Below are 20,102 nucleotides of genomic sequence, written 5' to 3' on the forward strand. Positions count from 1 at the left end.
TGAGGTTACAGCAGTGTGTGGCTGGGGTTACAGTACTGCGTTACTAGGGTTACAGAAGTGTGTGGCTGGTGTTACAGCAGTATGTAGCTGGGGTTACAGCAGTGCGTGGCTGGGGTTACAGGAGTATGTAGCTGGGGTTACTGCAGTGTGTGGCTGGGGTTGCAGTAGTGTGTTACTAGGATTACAGCAGTGTATAGCTGGGGTTACAGCAGTGTGTGGCTGGGATTACAGCAGTGTGTGGCTGGGGTTATAGCAGTATGTAGCTGGGGTTACAGCAGTGTGTGGCTGGGGTTACAGCAGTGTATAGCTGGGGTTACAGCAGTGTGTGGCTGGGGTTACAGCAGTGTGTGGCTGGGGTTACAGCAGTGTGTAGCTGGGGTTACAGTACTGTGTTACTAGGGGTACAGCAGTGTGTGGCTTGGGTTACAGCAGTATGTATCTGGGGTTACAGCAGTGTGTGGCTGGGGTTACAGCAGTGCGTGGCTGGGGTTACAGCAGTGTGTGGCTGGGGTTACAGCAGTGTGTGGCTGGGATTACAGCAGTGTGTGGCTGGGGTTACAGCAGTGTGTGGCTGGGGTTACAGCAGTGTGTGGCTAGGGTTACAGCAGTATGTAGCTGGGGTTACAGCAGTGTGTGGCTGGGGTTACAGCAGTGTGTGGCTGGGGTTACAGCAGTGTGTGGCTGGGGTTACAGCAGTATGTAGCTGGAGTTACAGCAGTGTGGCTGGGGTTACAGCAGTGTGTGGCTGGGGTTACAGCAGTGTGAGGCTGGGGTTAAAGAAGTGTGTGGCTGGGGTTACATCAGTGTGTGGCTGGGGTTACAGCAGTGTGTGGCTGGGGATACAGCAGTATGTAGGTGGGGTTACAGCAGTTTGTGGCTGGGGTTACAGCAGTGTGTGGCTGGGGTTACAGCAGTATGTAGCTGGGGTTACAGCAGTGTGTGGCTGGGGTTACAGCAGTGTGTGGCTGGGGTTACAGCAGTGTGTGGCTGGGGTTACATCAGTGTGTGGCTGGGGTTACAGTACTGTGTTACTAGGGTTACAGCAGTGTGTGGCTGGGGTTACAGCAGTATGTAGTTGGGGTTACAGTAGTGTGCGGCTGGGGTTACAGCAGTGTGTGGCTGGGGTTACAGTACTGTGTTACTAGGGTTACAGCAGTGTGTGGCTGGGGTTACAGCAGTATGTAGCTGGGGTTACAGCAGTGTGTGGCTGGGGTTACAGCAGTGTGTGGCTGGGGTTACAGCAGTGTGTGGCTGGGGTTACAGCAGTGTGTGGCTGGGGTTACAGTACTGTGTTACTAGGGTTACAGCAGTGTGTGGCTGGGGTTACAGCAGTATGAAGTTGGGGTTACAGTAGTGTGTGGCTGGGGTTACAGCAGTGTGTGGCTGGGGTTACAGTACTGTGTTACTAGGGTTACAGCAGTGTGTGGCTGGGGTTACAGCAGTATGTAGCTGGGGTTCCAGCAGTGTGTGGATGGGGTTACAGCAGTGTGTGGCTGGGGTTACAGCAGTATGTAGTTGGGGTTACAGCAGTGTGTGGCTGGGGTTACAGCAGTGTGTGGCTGGGGTTACAGTACTGTGTTACTAGGGTTACAGCAGTGTTTGGCTGGGGTTACAGCAGTATGTAGCTGGGGTTACAGCAGTGTGTGGCTGGGGTTACAGCAGTATGTAGCTGGGATTACAGCAGTGTGTGGCTGGGGTTACAGCAGTGTGTGGCTGGGGTTACAGCTGTGTGTGGCTGGGGTTACAGCAGTGTGTGGCTGGGGTTACAGCAGTGTGTGGCTGGGGTTACAGCAGTGTGTGGCTGGGGTTACAGCAGTGTGTTCCTGGGGTTACAGCAGTGTGTGGCTGGGGTTACAGCAGTGTGTAGCTGTGGTTACAGCAGTATGTAGCTGGGGTTACTGCAGTGTGTGGCTGGGGTTACAGCAGTGTGTGGCTGGGGTTACAGCAGTATGTAGCTGGGGTTACAGCAGTGTGTGGCTGGGGTTACAGCAGTGTGCAGCTGGGGTTACAGCAGTGTGTGGCTGGGGTTACAGCAGTGTGCGGCTGGGGTTACAGCAGTGTGTGGCTGGGGTTACAGCAGTGTGTGGCTGGGGTTACAGCAGTGTGTAGCTGGGGTTACAGCAGTGTGTGACTGGGGTTACAGCTGTGTGTAGCTGGGGTTACAGCAGTGTGTAGCTGGGGTTACAGCAGTGTGTAGCTGGGGTTACAGCAGTATGTAGCTGGGGTTACAGCAGTGTGTTATATGAGAGTTCATAACGGCGATGACACAATATTCAGAGATAAACGAGGCACCATACACTCCTCGTCACCTATCATGTCTGATGTACGTGACGGACATGATGGAAGGGAGGGAGGGACGGGATGGAGGGGGATGGAGTGAGAGGATCGAGTAAAGGGAGAGAGTTTATTGGTTAGTGGGAAAGGAGGAGGAAAGAAAGGTATCTTAATAGAAGGGTAAGATGTGAGAGAGGGTGTATAGGGTGAGGGAGAGAGTATAAGGGAGAGAGAATGGACAGGAGGGAGTGAGAGGGTAATGCAATGAGGGTATACTGCACTGGAGAGTGTTTTGGGAGTGAGGGGAACATGAGGGGACGTAACCGAGAAAGGAAGACTCAGAAGAAATATCTGAAAGAGGGGAGACTCCGAGGAAACGACAATCCAAAATCTTTTAATTATTTTCAATATCTTAAGTATCCTATATTTACAATTGTTTGTCTGTTGTTTCAAATTGCCATTCTCCTAAAAAATTTCCAGGCCTAAATATATTGCCAGCTATGTGGTATATTGCCACCTGTATGGTATATTCCCAGTTATGTGGGATATTCCCATTAATGTAGAAATATTCCCAGCTGTGTGGGAAACTTCGAAGGTGAACTAACATTTAAAAATATTTCACCATGTAATTACAGTCAAAAAAAAAAATCACAAAATATTCTCAAAATTTCTGACGAGACAGTAAAAAAGACACAAAATGGTTGAATTCGACACTCAAGTTACCACAGCAGCTGCAATGACTCAGTGATGTAAGTTCCACAAAAAGTAATGATTGTATATACCGAGCTGATAATAAATTACCAGTATTTAAGTTAGGTTTAAATAATAATTAACATGCATCCAGATCAAGGTTTATAATCAACAGTCATGCATTACATTCAAGGAGGTTCCTTGATGACAGTGAAGAACCCTACGCCCAGATTTGATCATCTCCCAATGCACAGGAGCTGTATGATCCCACACGGGTTACACAACGTCATGCGTAAGTAAAAAGGCATGCACAGGGTTAGAGCGGTGCTCGCCTGAGCACCGGTACATTGCGGGGGATTTCTTACCTGAGCGCCTTCGTCGAGGGGGTGGGGGTCGCTGCACGCCCATCACTACACCAGCAGCCTCCCCGGCTTCGTCCAGCAGTCCCAGCGCACAGCTCATGGCTGCTCTGCGGGTGTCTTTCAGGACCTCTTCGGGAACACTCCAGTTCTTTGGAAGCTCTTCAGAAGACCTCCAAAAGCTTTGCAGCTCCACAGGTGGACTCCCAAAGTTCCCCGAGAACTCTTTAGCTGTTCAGATGCTCCCTGAAGATTTCTGGGAATCGGCAGCTCTTCGAGCGCTCTCCAGAAGACTTCCAGGAGCCCTTCAGCTCTCCAGAAAGCTTCTGGGAGCTCTCGTGCTCCTTAGATCTGTTTCAAAAGACCTTTAAGAGCCATGCAGGACTTCAGGAGTACCTGTTGACAGTGGTTTGCTTAAACACTGCCTGATTCGCGCCTAATCTTATCAGTTGCGCTGCGCTGCACGCGACATCCTATGTTGAGGTACTCAGGTCTTGCAGTGTCCAAGATCCAGGTCACATACGTCACACCAGACGCTTGTGATACGCTGCCCTCCCGTCCTCCTCCTCCTCCTCCTCCTCCCAGGGCACGGCTTAGAGGAGAACTAGAGTCCCGAGGTAGTTCTTCTAGGACACATCTCTATGATTCCCAGCATCACAAACACGCACAATCCTACACCAACACACTTCTACCCCCCTCCCCCCAAAAAAAAGAGTTCAAGGTCTCCACCAGCACTGCTTTCCGCCAATACTGCTCTGTATCAACACTGTCCTTCTCCAACACTGCCCTCCACCAACACTAGTTTCCACCACTGCTTTACGGTACTAAAGATGTCATCAGTCTTCAAGAAGCGTCCTCCCACAAAGTACTATTCTCGGGGTAAGGTTATCCACCCAGTATTTTCCTTTTTACATTTCTCAAGCTTCTCAAATAACGGCTGAAAGTCTCACACTTATTTATCTCTTCAGCTTCTGGGTAATTAATACTACGTAATTCATTGTTAAGTCCTCTCTTGAGCTAAATGTTTTCATCTGTTAGAAGACGAATAAATATGAAATATAATACAATTTACAATTTAATGTAAATATTTATTTTATTCATATATATATATATATATATATATATATATATATATATATATATATATATATATATATATATATATATATATATATATATATATATATATATATATATATATATATATATATATATATATATACAATACGTGAAGAAACGTCGAGTACAAACAGAACTCTTATCATTGGAGGGACCTTGGTAAGGGGACACAAACGTCAGAAACCACAACGAGGGAACACAAACGACAGGAACCACAACGAGGGGACACAAACGACAGGAACCACAACGAGGGAACACAAACGACAGGAACCACAACGAGGAGACACAGACGACAGAAACCACAACGAGGGGACACAAACGACAGGAACCACAACGAGGGGGACACAAACGACAGGAACCACAACGAGGGGGACACAAACGACAGGAACCACAACGAAAAAGTCGAACACACAATCTCATTCCAAGATCTCAACAAGCACATTTTCTCAGGACAGTAAAGATTCTTCAACAAAATATTAAGATAAGGGCCCCAAGAGATGAAGCTCAAAGTTCGAAAACTGAGTCAGGTAATTAGAGCCTCTCATAAGAAAACAAAAACGACGATATCGCTGACGGCAGTTTCCTGAAGGCACCAGTGCCACCAAAACAAATTTATTACTCCATATGAAAAACAATTATAAGTCCAGTTACAAGGTTACTGCCAGGGAGGGAGGAAGGGAGAGAGGAAGGGAGGGGGTGAGGCAAGAAGGGAGTAGAAGGTGGGAGGGAGTAGAGGGTAGAGAAGGTATAGGGGATTATAGGATAGAAATGAAAGCAGGAAGGAGATATGGAAGGTAGGAGCTGAGGGAGAGAGGCAACAAGGGTGAGAGGGAGGGAAGTGTAGAAAGGAGAGAGGAAAAGTAGCAAGGAGGGAGTTTAAGATGGAAGATGCGTAGGAGTGGGGGAAGGGAGGGAGGGAGGATTGGAGGAAGGGAGTAGAAGTGGGGGAAGACGGGAGGGTAAGATGGAGGGGGTAGGAGGGAGGGAGGGAGGACTAGGAGGGAGGAATAACAACAGTGATGAGTCAACAGAGATCACATCATTATAACGGTGATGAAAGAAAGAGATCACTCCATCATTACCGTTGTTCTGTCATATTCTAACCTTCCCGTGAAAGGCAGATTCACTGTTGGTACTGTTAATTAAACAGGTGTTAACACTGTCAGCTGTTGGCCCTATCATGGGCTGGCACTGTCAGACGTTGGCAGCGCCAGTAGTAGACACGCTGAGGTTATAAGCGTACACTGTTATCAGCGCCTGCCTTGCTCGTGTCTGGTGCTGTCAGCACGCTGGTGCTGACAACGTCAGCGGGGTTAGCACCGAGCAGCTGGCAGTACCATTAACAGTGCCACTAACAGCAGTGTTGTCACAGGCTGTCAGAACAGACGTGGGAAGGAGAAGAGGGGGGGCCGCCCTTATCAAGTGTCAGTCTCGCGTTGCTCACCAGATTACTATGGCTGTCAGAGTGACATTAAGTTATTCAGACACATACCTTCTTCTCTCCCTACCACTCTCACACACACAAGTATTACAACTTGTATCAGTAAAGTTTAGAATTTACATTCATTTGTTTGTCTTCCAGAGAGAGAGAGAGAGAGAGAGAGAGAGAGAGAGAGAGAGATGAAATGCAGGTGAAACAAAAAGAATTAAAAAAAAAAAAAGGGCAGAAAGGTATCCTGAGAGAGAGGAGAAGTAGATAGAACTGTAAGGAAGTTACAAGAGGTTACAGGATGTCAGGAAATGCAAAAAAAGAAACGTGGAAGTGGAGGAGAAACGAGGGAGGAATGGAACGCCGTCCAACAAGTTAAGAGGCACTAACCTGGCCATAAGACACATCAGCCATTAAATAATGAAGCCGAGCAGAAGAAACAACCCCGAAATTTATTGAACCTGTTTTGAGGGGGATAAAAACTTCCCACTGTTTTACACATTAACCTTCATCGCCCTAAGAGAAGCTTTGAAAACAAAAGACAAACGAACGTAGTGTTGACAAGTGTCATCATAACAATGGTGAAAAAAAATACCGGCAATTTGAGGAACTAGACTCATGTGCAACACACAGGTATCTTTATCATGAAGACGTTTCGCCCACCAGTGGCTTTATCATTCCAATAGGAAGGTGATATACGATGATGGAGGGTAATCAGTCCCCCAGCCTTGCAATACGAAGACAGTACAAGACGGGGTAATCAGTCCCCAGCCTTGCAGAACTGTACAATATACAACAGGTAATGTGAGTAAAAGCCGAGATGAATGTTAGAAAAATAAGACTTCATAGTGTCTTACGGTGAAAATTATTATAAGGGAAATACAAAGATAATCCCGGAACTAACCAAAGTTGTGTTAGATCATCTTAAGAAACTTTACGAAGCAGACAGAGGACCAGTCAGCCAAGAAAAGTTAGGGAGAGAGGAAAATATCTCCTGGAAAGACTACAAACAATGGATAAAAGTAGAGATTGACGACTCAAGTGTCTTGCTCAGTCTCCTCTTCATTAATGTAAAAATAATAATAATAATAATAATAATAATAATAATAATAATAATAATAATAATAATAATAATAATAATAATAATAATTACAATAATAATAAAAATGATGATAATAATAATTACAATAATAATAATAATAATAATTACAATAATAATAATAACTACACTAATAATAATAATAATAATAATAATAATAATAATAATAATAATAATAATAATAATAATAATAATAATAAACTAATAATAATAATAATAATAATTACAATAATAATAAAAATTATGATAATAATAATTACAATAAAAATAATAATAATTACAATAATAATAATAACAACTACACTAATAATAATAATAATAATAATAATAATAATAATAATAATAATAATAATAATAATAATAATAATAATAATAATAATAATAATAATGATAATAATAATAATAATGAATTTGGTAGGGTGTGCAAAAGAAGAAAATTAAAGGTGAATACAGGAAAGAGTAAGGTTATGAGGATAACAAAAAGATTAGGTGATGAAAGATTGAATATCAGATTGGAGGGAGAGAGTATGGAGGAGGTGAATGTATTCAGATATTTGGGAGTGGACGTGTCAGCGGATGGGTCTATGAAAGATGAGGTGAATCATAGAATTGATGAGGGAAAAAGAGTGAGTGGTGCACTTAGGAGTCTGTGGAGACAAAGAACTTTGTCCTTGGAGGCAAAGAGGGGAATGTATGAGAGTATAGTTTTACCAACGCTCTTATATGGGTGTGAAGCATGGGTGATGAATGTTGCAGCGAGGAGAAGGCTGGAGGCAGTGGAGATGTCATGTCTGAGGGCAATGTGTGGTGTGAATATAATGCAGAGAATTCGTAGTTTGGAAGTTAGGAGGAGGTGCGGGATTACCAAAACTGTTGTCCAGAGGGCTGAGGAAGGGTTGTTGAGGTGGTTCGGACATGTAGAGAGAATGGAGCGAAACAGAATGACTTCAAGAGTGTATCAGTCTGTAGTGGAAGGAAGGCGGGGTAGGGGTCGGCCTAGGAAAGGTTGGAGAGAGGGGGTAAAGGAGGTTTTGTGTGCGAGGGGCTTGGACTTCCAGCAGGTATGCATGAGCGTGTTTGATAGGAGTGAATGGAGACAAATGGTTTTTAATACTTGACGTGCTGTTGGAGTGTGAGCAAAGTAACATTTATGAAGGGGTTCAGGGAAACCGGCAGGCCGGACTTGAGTCCTGGAGATGGGAAGTACAGTGCCTGCACTCTGAAGGAGGGGTGTTAATGTTGCAGTTTAAAAACTGTAGTGTAAAGCACCCTTCTGGCAAGACAGTGATGGAGTGAATGATGGTGAAAGTTTTTCTTTTTCGGGCCACCCTGCCTTGGTGGGAATCGGCCAGTGTGATAATAAATAAAAAAATAAATAATAATAATAATAATAATAATAATAATAATAATAATAATAAAAATAATAGAATCAATAATAAAAATAAATATTATCTTTAATAACAAAATTAATCATAAAAATAATAATAATTGTACAATCTCCCCCACATTAGACAGAGAACCACAAGAGAACCATCAAACACAGGGAACCAGTATAACAGGCACAGACATGCTGGACCATCTTCTAAGACAGAGTGGGAAAGACGCACCCTTGTTACACTAGACGAGTTACGGAGAGATAACCTGAGCCATCTCTCTCTCTCGCTGATGCTGCTGACCCGAGTGAGGACGCACCCTTATTACGCTGAGTTACCGAGAGATAACCTGAGCCATCTCTCTCTCTCGCTGATGCTGCTGACCCGAGTGAGGACGCACCCTTATTACGCTGAGTTACCGAGAGATAACTTGAGCCATCTCTCTCTCTCGCTGATGGTGCTGACCCGAGTGAGGACGCACCCTTATTACGCTGAGTTACCGAGAGATAACTTGAGCCATCTCTCTCTCTCGCTGATGCTGCTGACCCGAGTGAGGACGCACCCTTATTACGCTGAGTTACCGAGAGATAACCTGAGCCATCTCTCTCTCTCGCTGATGCTGCTGACCCGAGTGAGGACGCACCCTTATTACGCTGAGTTACCGAGAGATAACCTGAGCCATCTCTCTCTCTCGCTGATGCTGCTGACCCGAGTGAGGACGCACCCTTATTACGCTGAGTTACCGAGAGATAACTTGAGCCATCTCTCTCTCTCGCTGATGGTGCTGACCCGAGTGAGGACGCACCCTTATTACGCTGAGTTACCGAGAGATAACTTGAGCCATCTCTCTCTCTCGCTGATGCTGCTGACCCGAGTGAGGACGCACCCTTATTACGCTGAGTTACCGAGAGATAACTTGAGCCATCTCTCTCTCTCGCTGATGGTGCTGACCCGAGTGAGGACGCACCCTTATTACGCTGAGTTACCGAGAGATAACCTGAGCCATCTCTCTCTCTCGCTGATGCTGCTGACCCGAGTGAGGACGCACCCTTATTACGCTGAGTTACCGAGAGATAACTTGAGCCATCTCTCTCTCTCGCTGATGCTGCTGACCCGAGTGAGGACGCACCCTTATTACGCTGAGTTACCGAGAGATAACCTGAACCATCTCTCTCTCTCGCTGATGCTGCTGACCCGAGTGAGGACGCACCCTTGTTACGCTGAGTTACCGAGAGATAACCTGAGCCATCTCTCTCTCTCTCTCGCTGATGCTGCTGACCCGAGTGAGGACGCACCCTTATTACGCTGAGTTACCGAGAGATAACCTGAGCCATCTCTCTCTCTCGCTGATGCTGCTGACCCGAGTGAGGACGCACCCTTATTACGCTGAGTTACCGAGAGATAACCTGAACCATCTCTCTCTCTCTCGCTGATGCAGCTGACCCAAGTGAGGACGCACCCTTGTTACGCTGAGTTACCGAGAGATAACCTGGGCCATCTCTCTCTAACTAATGCTGCTGACCCGAGTGTCTACAGCTCTTAGGAACGATGGAAAGTTGAGGCTGTCAGAGCACTGGCAGTGAAAGCAATCACTTGTACGGTGAGGCTGGTAAATAAAGGTAAGGATAAACTTACGTTTTAGTACGTTCCGCAGTGAAAAAAAAAGGTAAGGGTGGGGTTAGAACCCATGGCAAATGAATCGTAAGATTTCAGACCAGTGCAAAAGCCACTAGTCTGGAATTTTACGAAGTGGTTTGTTTACGATCGTGTTATTACGTTCCATGGTGGGTTTTTTTCAACTCCACTGTTAATAAAGCACCGCTAAATAAAAAAAATCCACCTGATTTAATCATCTTGAAAAGGGTCTGAGAATTAAAAGCGAAAATACGCGTTTTTTTTTTCCACTAATTTACAATTCTCTTATTTAGCGTGAATCGTGAGAGAATTTTCCCATGAAAATATGTAAATTATCATTGGTAATAATCGCTTAAAATTATAAACATGTAAATTTACATTTAAACACACGAATGACACTCGAGAGAACTAAGCAAGATATAAATACATACCAGTCATGATTACTATTTACACCTGGCATTAGTGTGCGTTGTGCATCACAACACACTGAGATAAGAGCAAGATGCTTAGAAAAACACTGGGTATGCTGTGGGGTATATGCTTGGGATCTGTGTTATATTTGAAGGTATGTTGCACAATTGCTGGATAATGAGTTTAAAAGTCTATCGACTACAGGAGGGTCATTACAGCTGCGTGTGGCTGGCTCACCACTAGTCAAGAATATTTTAATCGCTTAAATCGGATTTATAGCAAAGTCTCGGTGTATATATACTATGGTGCAAACACCTGTCGGTGTATATATCCCTGACCACGTGTTGTCACATATACTGGGGTCTTATGTAATTATGATAGCTCTGAGTGACATGGTTATCGTACGACTGGACAATGGTGCCAAGAAAATATGATACAGAAAGACAGTTTGCAGAACACGTCTTTAATATGACAATGCTTCACCCAACCTCGAGCTTTATCAGGGAATGTCTACATAAAGTTCTACTAATCTTTTCTTTACGACCCCACTGAATCCTTGAAGACGAACATCAGATGGGTGAAGGACTCTGTGATCCAACAGATAACAAGAAAAACACTCATATCGACAACGAAACCCGTTATTTAAGACGCTTCGGCCAAGGTTGGACTGAACCAAATATTGACGGATAAGACACATTAGTAGCACTAGAGTATATTGTCGAAACGTTTCGCCCTCTCAGCAGGCTTATTCAGTCGATTACAGGATCCAGTAGAATTCTTAAGACGGTAGAAGTAGCTGTGACATTATCAGTCCATTACTCTCAAGAATAACAAAAAAGGCGCAATACCGTGACTGGAACGAAACACAAATAATCCGCACATAAAAGAGAGAAGCTTACGACGACGTTTCGGTCCGACTTGGACCATTTACAAAGTCACTTTGTAAATGGTCCAAGTCGGACCGAAACGTCGTCGTAAGTTTCTCTCTTTTATGTGCGGATTATTTCTGTATTACTCTCAAGCACTTACAATGTGTCTCATTCATCAACTAGTGGATATTTCATTCCTTCGGTAATGTGACACTAATCAAATATTCTTGATGAGAGACGCACTGAGAATGAGAGAGAATGATAAAGGATATCCTGAGATAAAATTCCCCTCTGGTGGCGATATCTAACTCACCTGGTACTGCTATAAATAGTAGTACACACTGAAATCACTGGAACCCACGTGAACCTTCTTTCCAATCAGAAATAACTTTGGGTTATTTGCAGTGACTTCGAAACTACGACAGAAAGGTGGATTATTATTTTTTCTTAACCCTTCCGGGATAAGCAACACTGCTAAAGGAGCGAGTCCTCTCGGCAGAGGCAGGAGGAACACTAGGAGGACGTTGATATCTACATGTAAGTGTAGTTAAAAGAGACTTTAGTGAACAAACACAACTAACCACTGCACATCACAACCAGAAAAGTTACCTCTAAGTAAACTACAATAATAATAATAATAATAATAATAATAATAATAATAATAATAATAATAATAATAATAATAATAATAATCCTTATTTCTACAAATACATGTACAAGGTATACAGGCCTAGCTGACATCAGTGGCATACTACTATATAGAAAGCCGCTTGTTATGCTGATCATTTCGGGCAAATTAGGTCAATTTGGTCTCCAGGATGCGACCCACACCAGTCGACTAACACCCAGGTACCTATCTTATTGATAGGTGAACATGGACAGCAGGTGCCTTAACAAGAAAAGAAGACGATGATGAAGATGCATAGTAACCCACGGTAATCCATGGTAATCCACGGTAATCCAAGGTAATCCACGGTAATCCATGGTAATCCACGGTAATCCATGGTCACAATCAGACTCATATAAGAATGGTCCGAGACAGACTGGCAGAAATTTGAACTCTTAAATTTGAAATTTGCCAGCCAGCAAGTCCAGAGGTCAGTCAGTCAGTCAGTCAGTCAGTCAGTCAGTCAGTCAGTCAGGCAGTCAACCAGCCAATCAAATCAGCTAACCAGTTAACCACTAAGCACTGAACATTGAACACTGGTGGCGACGATACTAGCATTGATTATGGTGATAGTGGTGGTGGTGGTGGTAGAGATAGTGGTAGTTTTGTTGTTGTTGTTGTTGTTGTAGGGAAGTAATGGTGGTGGTGGTGGTTGTAACGATCATGCAGTGAATGGCAGTCACTATCAGTCAGCAGCAGCAGAGCAGCAACAGCAGAGCATCAGCAGCAGCAGAGCAACAACAACAGCAGCAGCAACAGCAGAGCATCAGCAGCAGCAGAGCATCAGCAGCAGCAGCAACAGCAGAACATCAGCAGCAGCAGCAACAGCAGTAGCAGCAGGAGCAGCAGCAGCAGCAGTAGCAGCAGCAGTAGCAGCAGCAGCAGCAGCAGCAGCAGCAGCAGCAGCAGCAGCAGCAGCAGCAGCAGCAGCAGCAGCAGCAGCAGCAACAGTATTTCAAGAGATAGTGGTTATCTCAGCCTCCGCGCCCTCCCAGATAACGATATCCCCTATTCCTCCTTTACCTCTTTTTTCCCTTTCCCTTACCGGTCCTCTTTACCCCTCCCTTCCCTTCCCCCATATACATATATATATACATATATATATATATATATATATATATATATATATATACCGCTATATATATATAGATATATATATATATATATATATATATATATATATATATATGTATATATATATACATGTATATATATATACATATATATATATATATATATATATATATATATATACATGTATATGTATATATATATATAAATGTATATATATATATATAATGTATATATATATATATATATACATATATATATATATATATATATATATATATATATATATATATATATATATATATATATATATATATATATATATATATATATATATATATATATATATATATGCAAAACAACCACTCTGAAAGAATAGAGAAATTCCAAGCGCTTTCGTGACTACTCACATTTCCTTGATAATGTGAGTAGTCACGAAAGCGCTTGGAATTTCTCTATTCTTTCAGAGTGGTTGTTTTGCATATTTTGAAATCACCTGTTTACTGTGATCTTATGTCATATATATATATATATATATATATATATATATATATATATATATATATATATATATATATATATATATATATATATATATATATATATATATATATATATATATATATATATATATATATATATATATATATATATATATATATATATATATATATATAAAGGTAGTAGGTTGGTAGATAGCAACCACCCAGGGAAGTACTACCGTCCTGCCAGATGACTGTGAAACAGAAACCTGTAACTGTTTTGCATGATGGTAGGATTGCTGGTTTCTTTTTCTGTCTCATAAACACGCTAGATAACAGGGATATCTTGCTACTCCTACTTACACTTTGGTCACACTTCACAGACACGCACATGCATATATATATACATACATCTAGGTTTTTCTCCTTTTTCTAAATAGCTCTTGTTCCTCTTTATTTCTTCTATTGTCCATGGGGAAGTGGAAAAGAATCTTTCCTCCGTAAGCCATGCGTGTCGTATGAGGCGACTAAAATGCCGGGAGCAATGGGCTAGTAACCCCTTCTCCTGTAGACATTTACTAAAAAAGAGAAGAAGAAAAACTTTATAAAACTGGGATGCTTAAATGTGCATGGATGTAGTGCGGATGACAAGAAACAGATGATTGCTGATGTTATGAATGAAAAGAAGTTGGATGTCCTGGCCCTAAGCGAAACAAAGCTGAAGGGGGTATTGGAGTTTCGGTGGGGGGAAATAAATGGGATTAAATCTGGAGTATCTGAGAGAGTTAGAGCAAAGGAAGGGGTAGCAGTAATGCTGAATGATCAGTTATGGAAGGAGAAAAGAGAATATGAATGTGTAAATTCAAGAATTATGTGGATTAAAGTAAAGGTTGGATGCGAGAAGTGGGTCATAATAAGCGTGTATGCACCTGGAGAAGAGAGGAATGCAGAGGAGAGAGAGAGATTTTGGGAGATGTTAAGTGAATGTATAGGAGCCTTTGAACCAAGTGAGAGAGTAATTGTGGTAGGGGACCTGAATGTTAAAGTAGGAGAAACTTTTAGAGAGGGTGTGGTAGGTAAGTTTGGGGTGCCAGGTGTAAATGATAATGGGAGCCCTTTGATTGAACTTTGTATAGAAAGGGGCTTAGTTATAGGTAATACATATTTTAAGAAAAAGAGGATAAATAAGTATACAAGATATGATGTAGGGCGAAATGACAGTAGTTTGTTGGATTATGTATTGGTAGATAAAAGACTGTTGAGTAGACTTCAGGATGTACATGTTTATAGAGGGGCCACAGATATATCAGATCACTTTCTAGTTGTAGCTACACTGAGAGTAAAAGGTAGATGGGATACAAGGAGAATGGAAGCATCACGGAAGAGAGAGGTGAAGGTTTATAAACTAAAAGAGGAGGCAGTTAGGGTAAGATATAAACAGCTATTGGAGGATAGATGGGCTAATGAGAGCATAGGCAATGGGGTCGAAGAGGTATGGGGTAGTTTTAAAAATGTAGTGTTAGAGTGTTCAGCAGAAGTTTGTGGTTACAGGAAAGTGGGTGCGGGAGGGAAGAGGAGCGATTGGTGGAATGATGATGTGAAGAGAGTAGTAAGGGAGAAAAAGTTAGCATATGAGAAGTTTTTACAAAGTAGAAGTGATGCAAGGAGGGAAGAGTATATGGAGAAAAAGAGAGAGGTTAAGAGAGTGGTGAAGCAATGTAAAAAGAGAGCAAATGAGAGAGTGGGTGAGATGTTATCAACAAATTTTGTTGAAAATAAGAAAAATTTTTGGAGTGAGATTAACAAGTTAAGAAAGCCTAGAGAACAAATGGATTTGTCGGTTAAAAATAGGAGAGGAGAGTTATTAAATGGAGAGTTAGAGGTATTGGGAAGATGGAGGGAATATTTTGAGGAATTGTTAAATGTTGATGAAGATAGGGAAGCTGTGATTTCGTGTATAGGGCAAGGAGGAACAACATCTTGTAGGAGTGAGGAAGAGCCAGTTGTGAGTGTGGGGGAAGTTCGTGAGGCAGTAGGTAAAATGAAAGGGGGTAAGGCAGCCGGGATTGATGGGATAAAGACAGAAATGTTAAAAGCCGGTGGGGATATAGTTTTGGAGTGGTTGGTGCAATTATTTAATAAATGTATGGAAGAGGGTAAGGTACCTAGGGATTGGCAGAGAGCATGCATAGTTCCTTTGCATAAAGGCAAAGGGGATAAAAGAGAGTGCAAAAATTATAGGGGGATAAGTCTGTTGAGTATACCTGGCAAAGTGTATGGTAGAGTTATTATTGAAAGAATTAAGAGTAAGACGGAGAATAGGATAGCAGATGAACAAGGAGGCTTTAGGAAAGGTAGGGAGTGTGTGGACCAGGTGTTTACAGTGAAACATATAAGTGAACAGTATTTAGATAAGGCTAAAGAGGTCTTTGTGGCATTTATGGATTTGGAAAAGGCGTATGACAGGGTGGATAGGGGGGCAATGTGGCAGATGTTGCTGGTGTATGGTGTAGGAGGTAGGTTACTGAAAGCAGTTAAGAGTTTTTACGAGGATAGTGAGGCTCAAGTTAGAGTATGTAGGAAAGAGGGAAATTATTTCCCAGTAAAAGTAGGCCTTAGACAAGGATGTGTGATGTCACCGTGGTTGTTTAATATATTTATAGATGGGGTTGTAAGAGAAGTAAATGCGAGGGTCTTGGCAAGAGGCGTGGAGTTAAAAGATAAAGAATCACACATAAAGTGGGAGTTGTCACAGTTGCTCTTTGCTGATGACACTGTGCTCTTGGGAGATTCTGAAGAGAAGTTGCAGAGATTGGTGGATGAATTTGGTAGAGTGTGCAAAAGAAGAAAATTGAAAGTGAATACAGGAAAGAGTAAGGTTATGAGGATAACAAAAAGATTAGGTGATGAAAGATTGGATATCAGATTGGAGGGAGAGAGTATGGAGGAGGTGAATGTATTCAGGTATTTGGGAGTGGACGTGTCAGCGGATGGGTCTAAGAAAGATGAGGTGAATCATAGAATTGATGAGGGGAAAAGAGTGAGTGGTGCACTTAGGAGTCTGTGGAGACAAAGACCTTTGTCCTTGGAGGCAAAGAGGGGAATGTATGAGAGTATAGTTTTACCAACGCTCTTATATGGGTGTGAAGCATGGGTGATGAATGTTGCAGCGAGGAGAAGGCTGGAGGCAGTGGAGATGTCATGTCTGAGAGCAATGTGTGGTGTGAATATAATACAGAGAATTCGTAGTTTGGAAGTTAGGAGGAGGTGCGGGATTACCAAAACTGTTGTCCATAGGGCTGAGGAAGGGTTGTTGATGTGGTTCGGACATATGGAGAGAATGGAGCGAAACAGAATAACTTCAAGAGTTTATCAGTCTGTAGTGGAAGGAAGGCGGGGTAGGGGTCGGCCTAGGAAAGGTTGGAGGGAGGGGGTAAAGGAGGTTTTGTGTGCGAGGGGCTTGGACTTCCAGCAGGCATGCGTGAGCGTGTTTGATAGGAGTGAATGGAGATAAATGGTTTTTAATACTTGACGTGCTGTTGGAGTGTGAGCAAAGTAACATTTATGAAGGGGTTCAGGGAAACCGGCAGGCCGGACTTGAGTCCTGGAGATGGGAAGTACAGTGCCTGCACTCTGAAGGAGGGGTGTTAATGTTGCAGTTTAAAAACTGTAGTGTAAAGCACCCTTCTGGCAAGACAGTGATGGAGTGAATGATGGTGAAAGTTTTTCTTTTTCGGGCCACCCTGCCTTGGTGGGAATCGGCCAGTGTGATAATAAATAAATAAATAAATAAATATATATATATATATATATATATATATATATATATATATATATATATATATATATATATATATATATATATATATATATATATATATATATATATATATATGTGCAATAAGATCACAGTAAACAGGTGATTTCAGAATATGCAAAACAACCACTCTGAAAGAATAGAGAAATTCCAAGCGCTTTCGTGACTACTCACATTATCAAGGAACTATGAAAGTAAAGTATCCAAGGAAGCTATATAAAAGGTCTGGCCAACAACCTCACTATCAGATCCCACAACGGTTAAACACCTGACGCGCTCCGGCTCAACTGGACAGGTCCTTTGCACAACTCACCAACAAACTATTCTACCCAAGAAAATTTAAAAATTATTATTTGTCCAGTGTATTATTAAATTCTTCCCAAATTCTATTAATTATAAATGGATCTAATTTATATAAACCAAAGGAAATATTCATATTATTGTCAAAACTGCTTTTTATGAAACAAGATTCAATTATATTTCTGTCGACCATGGACTTGCTTGATACTACTTTCTCAACTTTTTGAAAATCAATTGGATGGTTAAAATCTCTTACATGAATAAATAGAGCATTGGAATCTTGTCCAGTTCTAATGCTATATTTATGTTGTTTTAATCTTAGTTCGAGATTTTTACCAGTTTGACCGTAATAAACTTTATCGCAAATTTTACAAGGAATCTTATAGACACATCCATCAGCATTTTGGGGGGAATTCTTTATCAAAAGTTTTTTTTTACTGTATCAAGATTTTTGAATACAACTTTAATATTAAAAGTCTTAAGAAGAGAAGGCATATCAACCAAGTTTTCATGGTAAGGGAGAACCAACATATTTTTAGTTGAATAAGGCTGGTTGTCCCTTTTTGGATTGTAAAAAGTATTTCTAGCAACTTTAAAAGATTTATCAATTACATTTCTTGGGTATTTTAAATCATTACCTATTTCATAAATTTTGGATATTTCCTCATCTATGAACTCAGGACTACAAATTCGTAAAGCTCTCAAAAACATTGATGAGAAAACAGACAGTTTGACTCGATCTTGATGCGTGGAATAATAGTGGACATAGGAAAACCTACAAATAACTGTTCCTATGTCCACTATTATTCCTCGCATCAAGATAGAGTCAAACTGTCTGTTTTCTCATCAATGTTTTTGAGAGCTTCACGAATTTGTAGTCCTGAATTCATAGATGAGGAAATATCCAAAATTTATGAAATAGGTAATGATTTAAAATACCCAAGAAATGTAATTGATAAATCTTTTAAAGTTGCTAGAAATACTTTTTACAATCCAAAAAGGGACAACCAGCCTTATTCAACTAAAAATATGTTGGTTCTCCCTTACCATGAAAACTTGGTTGATATGCCTTCTCTTCTTAAGACTTTTAATATTAAAGTTGTATTCAAAAATCTTGATACAGTAAAAAAACTTTTGATAAAGAATTTCCCCCAAAATGCTGATGGATGTGTCTATAAGATTCCTTGTAAAATTTGCGATAAAGTTTATTACGGTCAAACTGGTAAAAATCTCGAACTAAGATTAAAACAACATAAATATAGCATTAGAACTGGACAAGATTCCAATGCTCTATTTATTCATGTAAGAGATTTTAACCATCCAACTGATTTTCAAAAAGTTGAGAAAGTAGTATCAAGCAAGTCCATGGTCGACAGGAATATAATTGAATCTTGTTTCATAAAAAGCAGTTTTGACAATAATATGAATATTTCCTTTGGTTTATATAAATTAGATCCATTTATAATTAATAGAATTTGGGAAGAATTTAATAATACACTGGACAAATAATAATTTTTAAATTTTCTTGGGTAGAATAGTTTGTGGGTGAGTTGTGCAAAGGACCTGTCCAAGTTGGGTCGCCGCGCGTCAGGTGTTTAACCGTTGTGGGATCTGATAGTGAGGTGTTGGCCAGACCCCTTATATAGCTTCCTTTGATGCTTTACTTTCATAGTTCCTTGATAATGTGAGTAGTCACGAAAGCGCTTGGAATTTCTCTATTCTTCCAGAGTGGTTGTTTTGCATATATATATATATATATATATATATATATATATATATATATATATATATATATATATATATATATATATATATATATATATATATATATATATATATATATATATATATATATATATATATATATATATATATATATATATATATATATATATATATATATATATATATATATATATATATATATATATATATATATATATATATATGAAGAAGAAGAAGAAGAAGAAGAAGAAGAAGAAGAAGAAGAAGAAGAAGAAGAAGAAGAAGAAGAAGAAGAAGAAGAAGAAGAAGAAGAAGAAGAAGATGAAGAAGAAGAAGAAGAAGAAGAAGAAGAATTAAATAATAATAATGGGTATTTAAGTACCCACAGCTTGTACGTAAACAGGCACAAAGGTCAGTTATAGGAGACAAAGAGAAGGTGACGGACGAAGATAGAGTCAGGTATCTCCACTGACTTGAGAACGCTTGTTTTACGGGTGAAAAGTTCTCTGTAATTAAGTTTGTCTCTCTGCCAATGAGTATATCCACCCTCCCTCTCCTGAGGAAGGTATGCTATCTGACGTGAAGACAAGTATACTACTCGGCTCGGTATGTTGGTACTCGCCTTGGTATGTTGGTACTCGCCTCGGTATGTTGGTACTCGTTTTATCTAACTTTATATATTTTTTCACCTGTTTTAAATACTTGGTCTTTGTTGTTTGCACAGTTGTGTAATTTTCACCTTGTGTGTGTGTGTACTCACCTAGTTGTGGTTGCAAGGTTCG

At 41.0% G+C, this 20,102-nt stretch overlaps 1 protein-coding gene across 6 annotated transcripts in view; it reads right to left on the reverse strand.

Annotated features, from left to right (window-relative positions):
* LOC128687151 (probable 3',5'-cyclic phosphodiesterase pde-5) overlaps positions 1–20,102 on the reverse strand; it is a 172,969-nt gene that overhangs the window by 117,380 nt on the left and 35,487 nt on the right. For 2 of the 6 annotated variants that reach the window (XM_070092635.1, XM_070092634.1), the window contains exon 2: positions 3,330–4,354. The exons of the other annotated variants lie outside the window; for them this stretch is intronic. In XM_070092635.1, coding sequence (XP_069948736.1) covers positions 3,330–3,426 — 97 coding nt within the window. In that variant the 5' untranslated portion in view covers positions 3,427–4,354. The remainder of the gene's footprint in view (positions 1–3,329; positions 4,355–20,102) is intronic. 6 annotated transcript variants of the gene reach the window in all.

Source organism: Cherax quadricarinatus, chromosome 40 (genome assembly GCF_038502225.1).
Source record: "Cherax quadricarinatus isolate ZL_2023a chromosome 40, ASM3850222v1, whole genome shotgun sequence".
NCBI classification, from domain to species: domain Eukaryota; kingdom Metazoa; phylum Arthropoda; class Malacostraca; order Decapoda; family Parastacidae; genus Cherax; species Cherax quadricarinatus.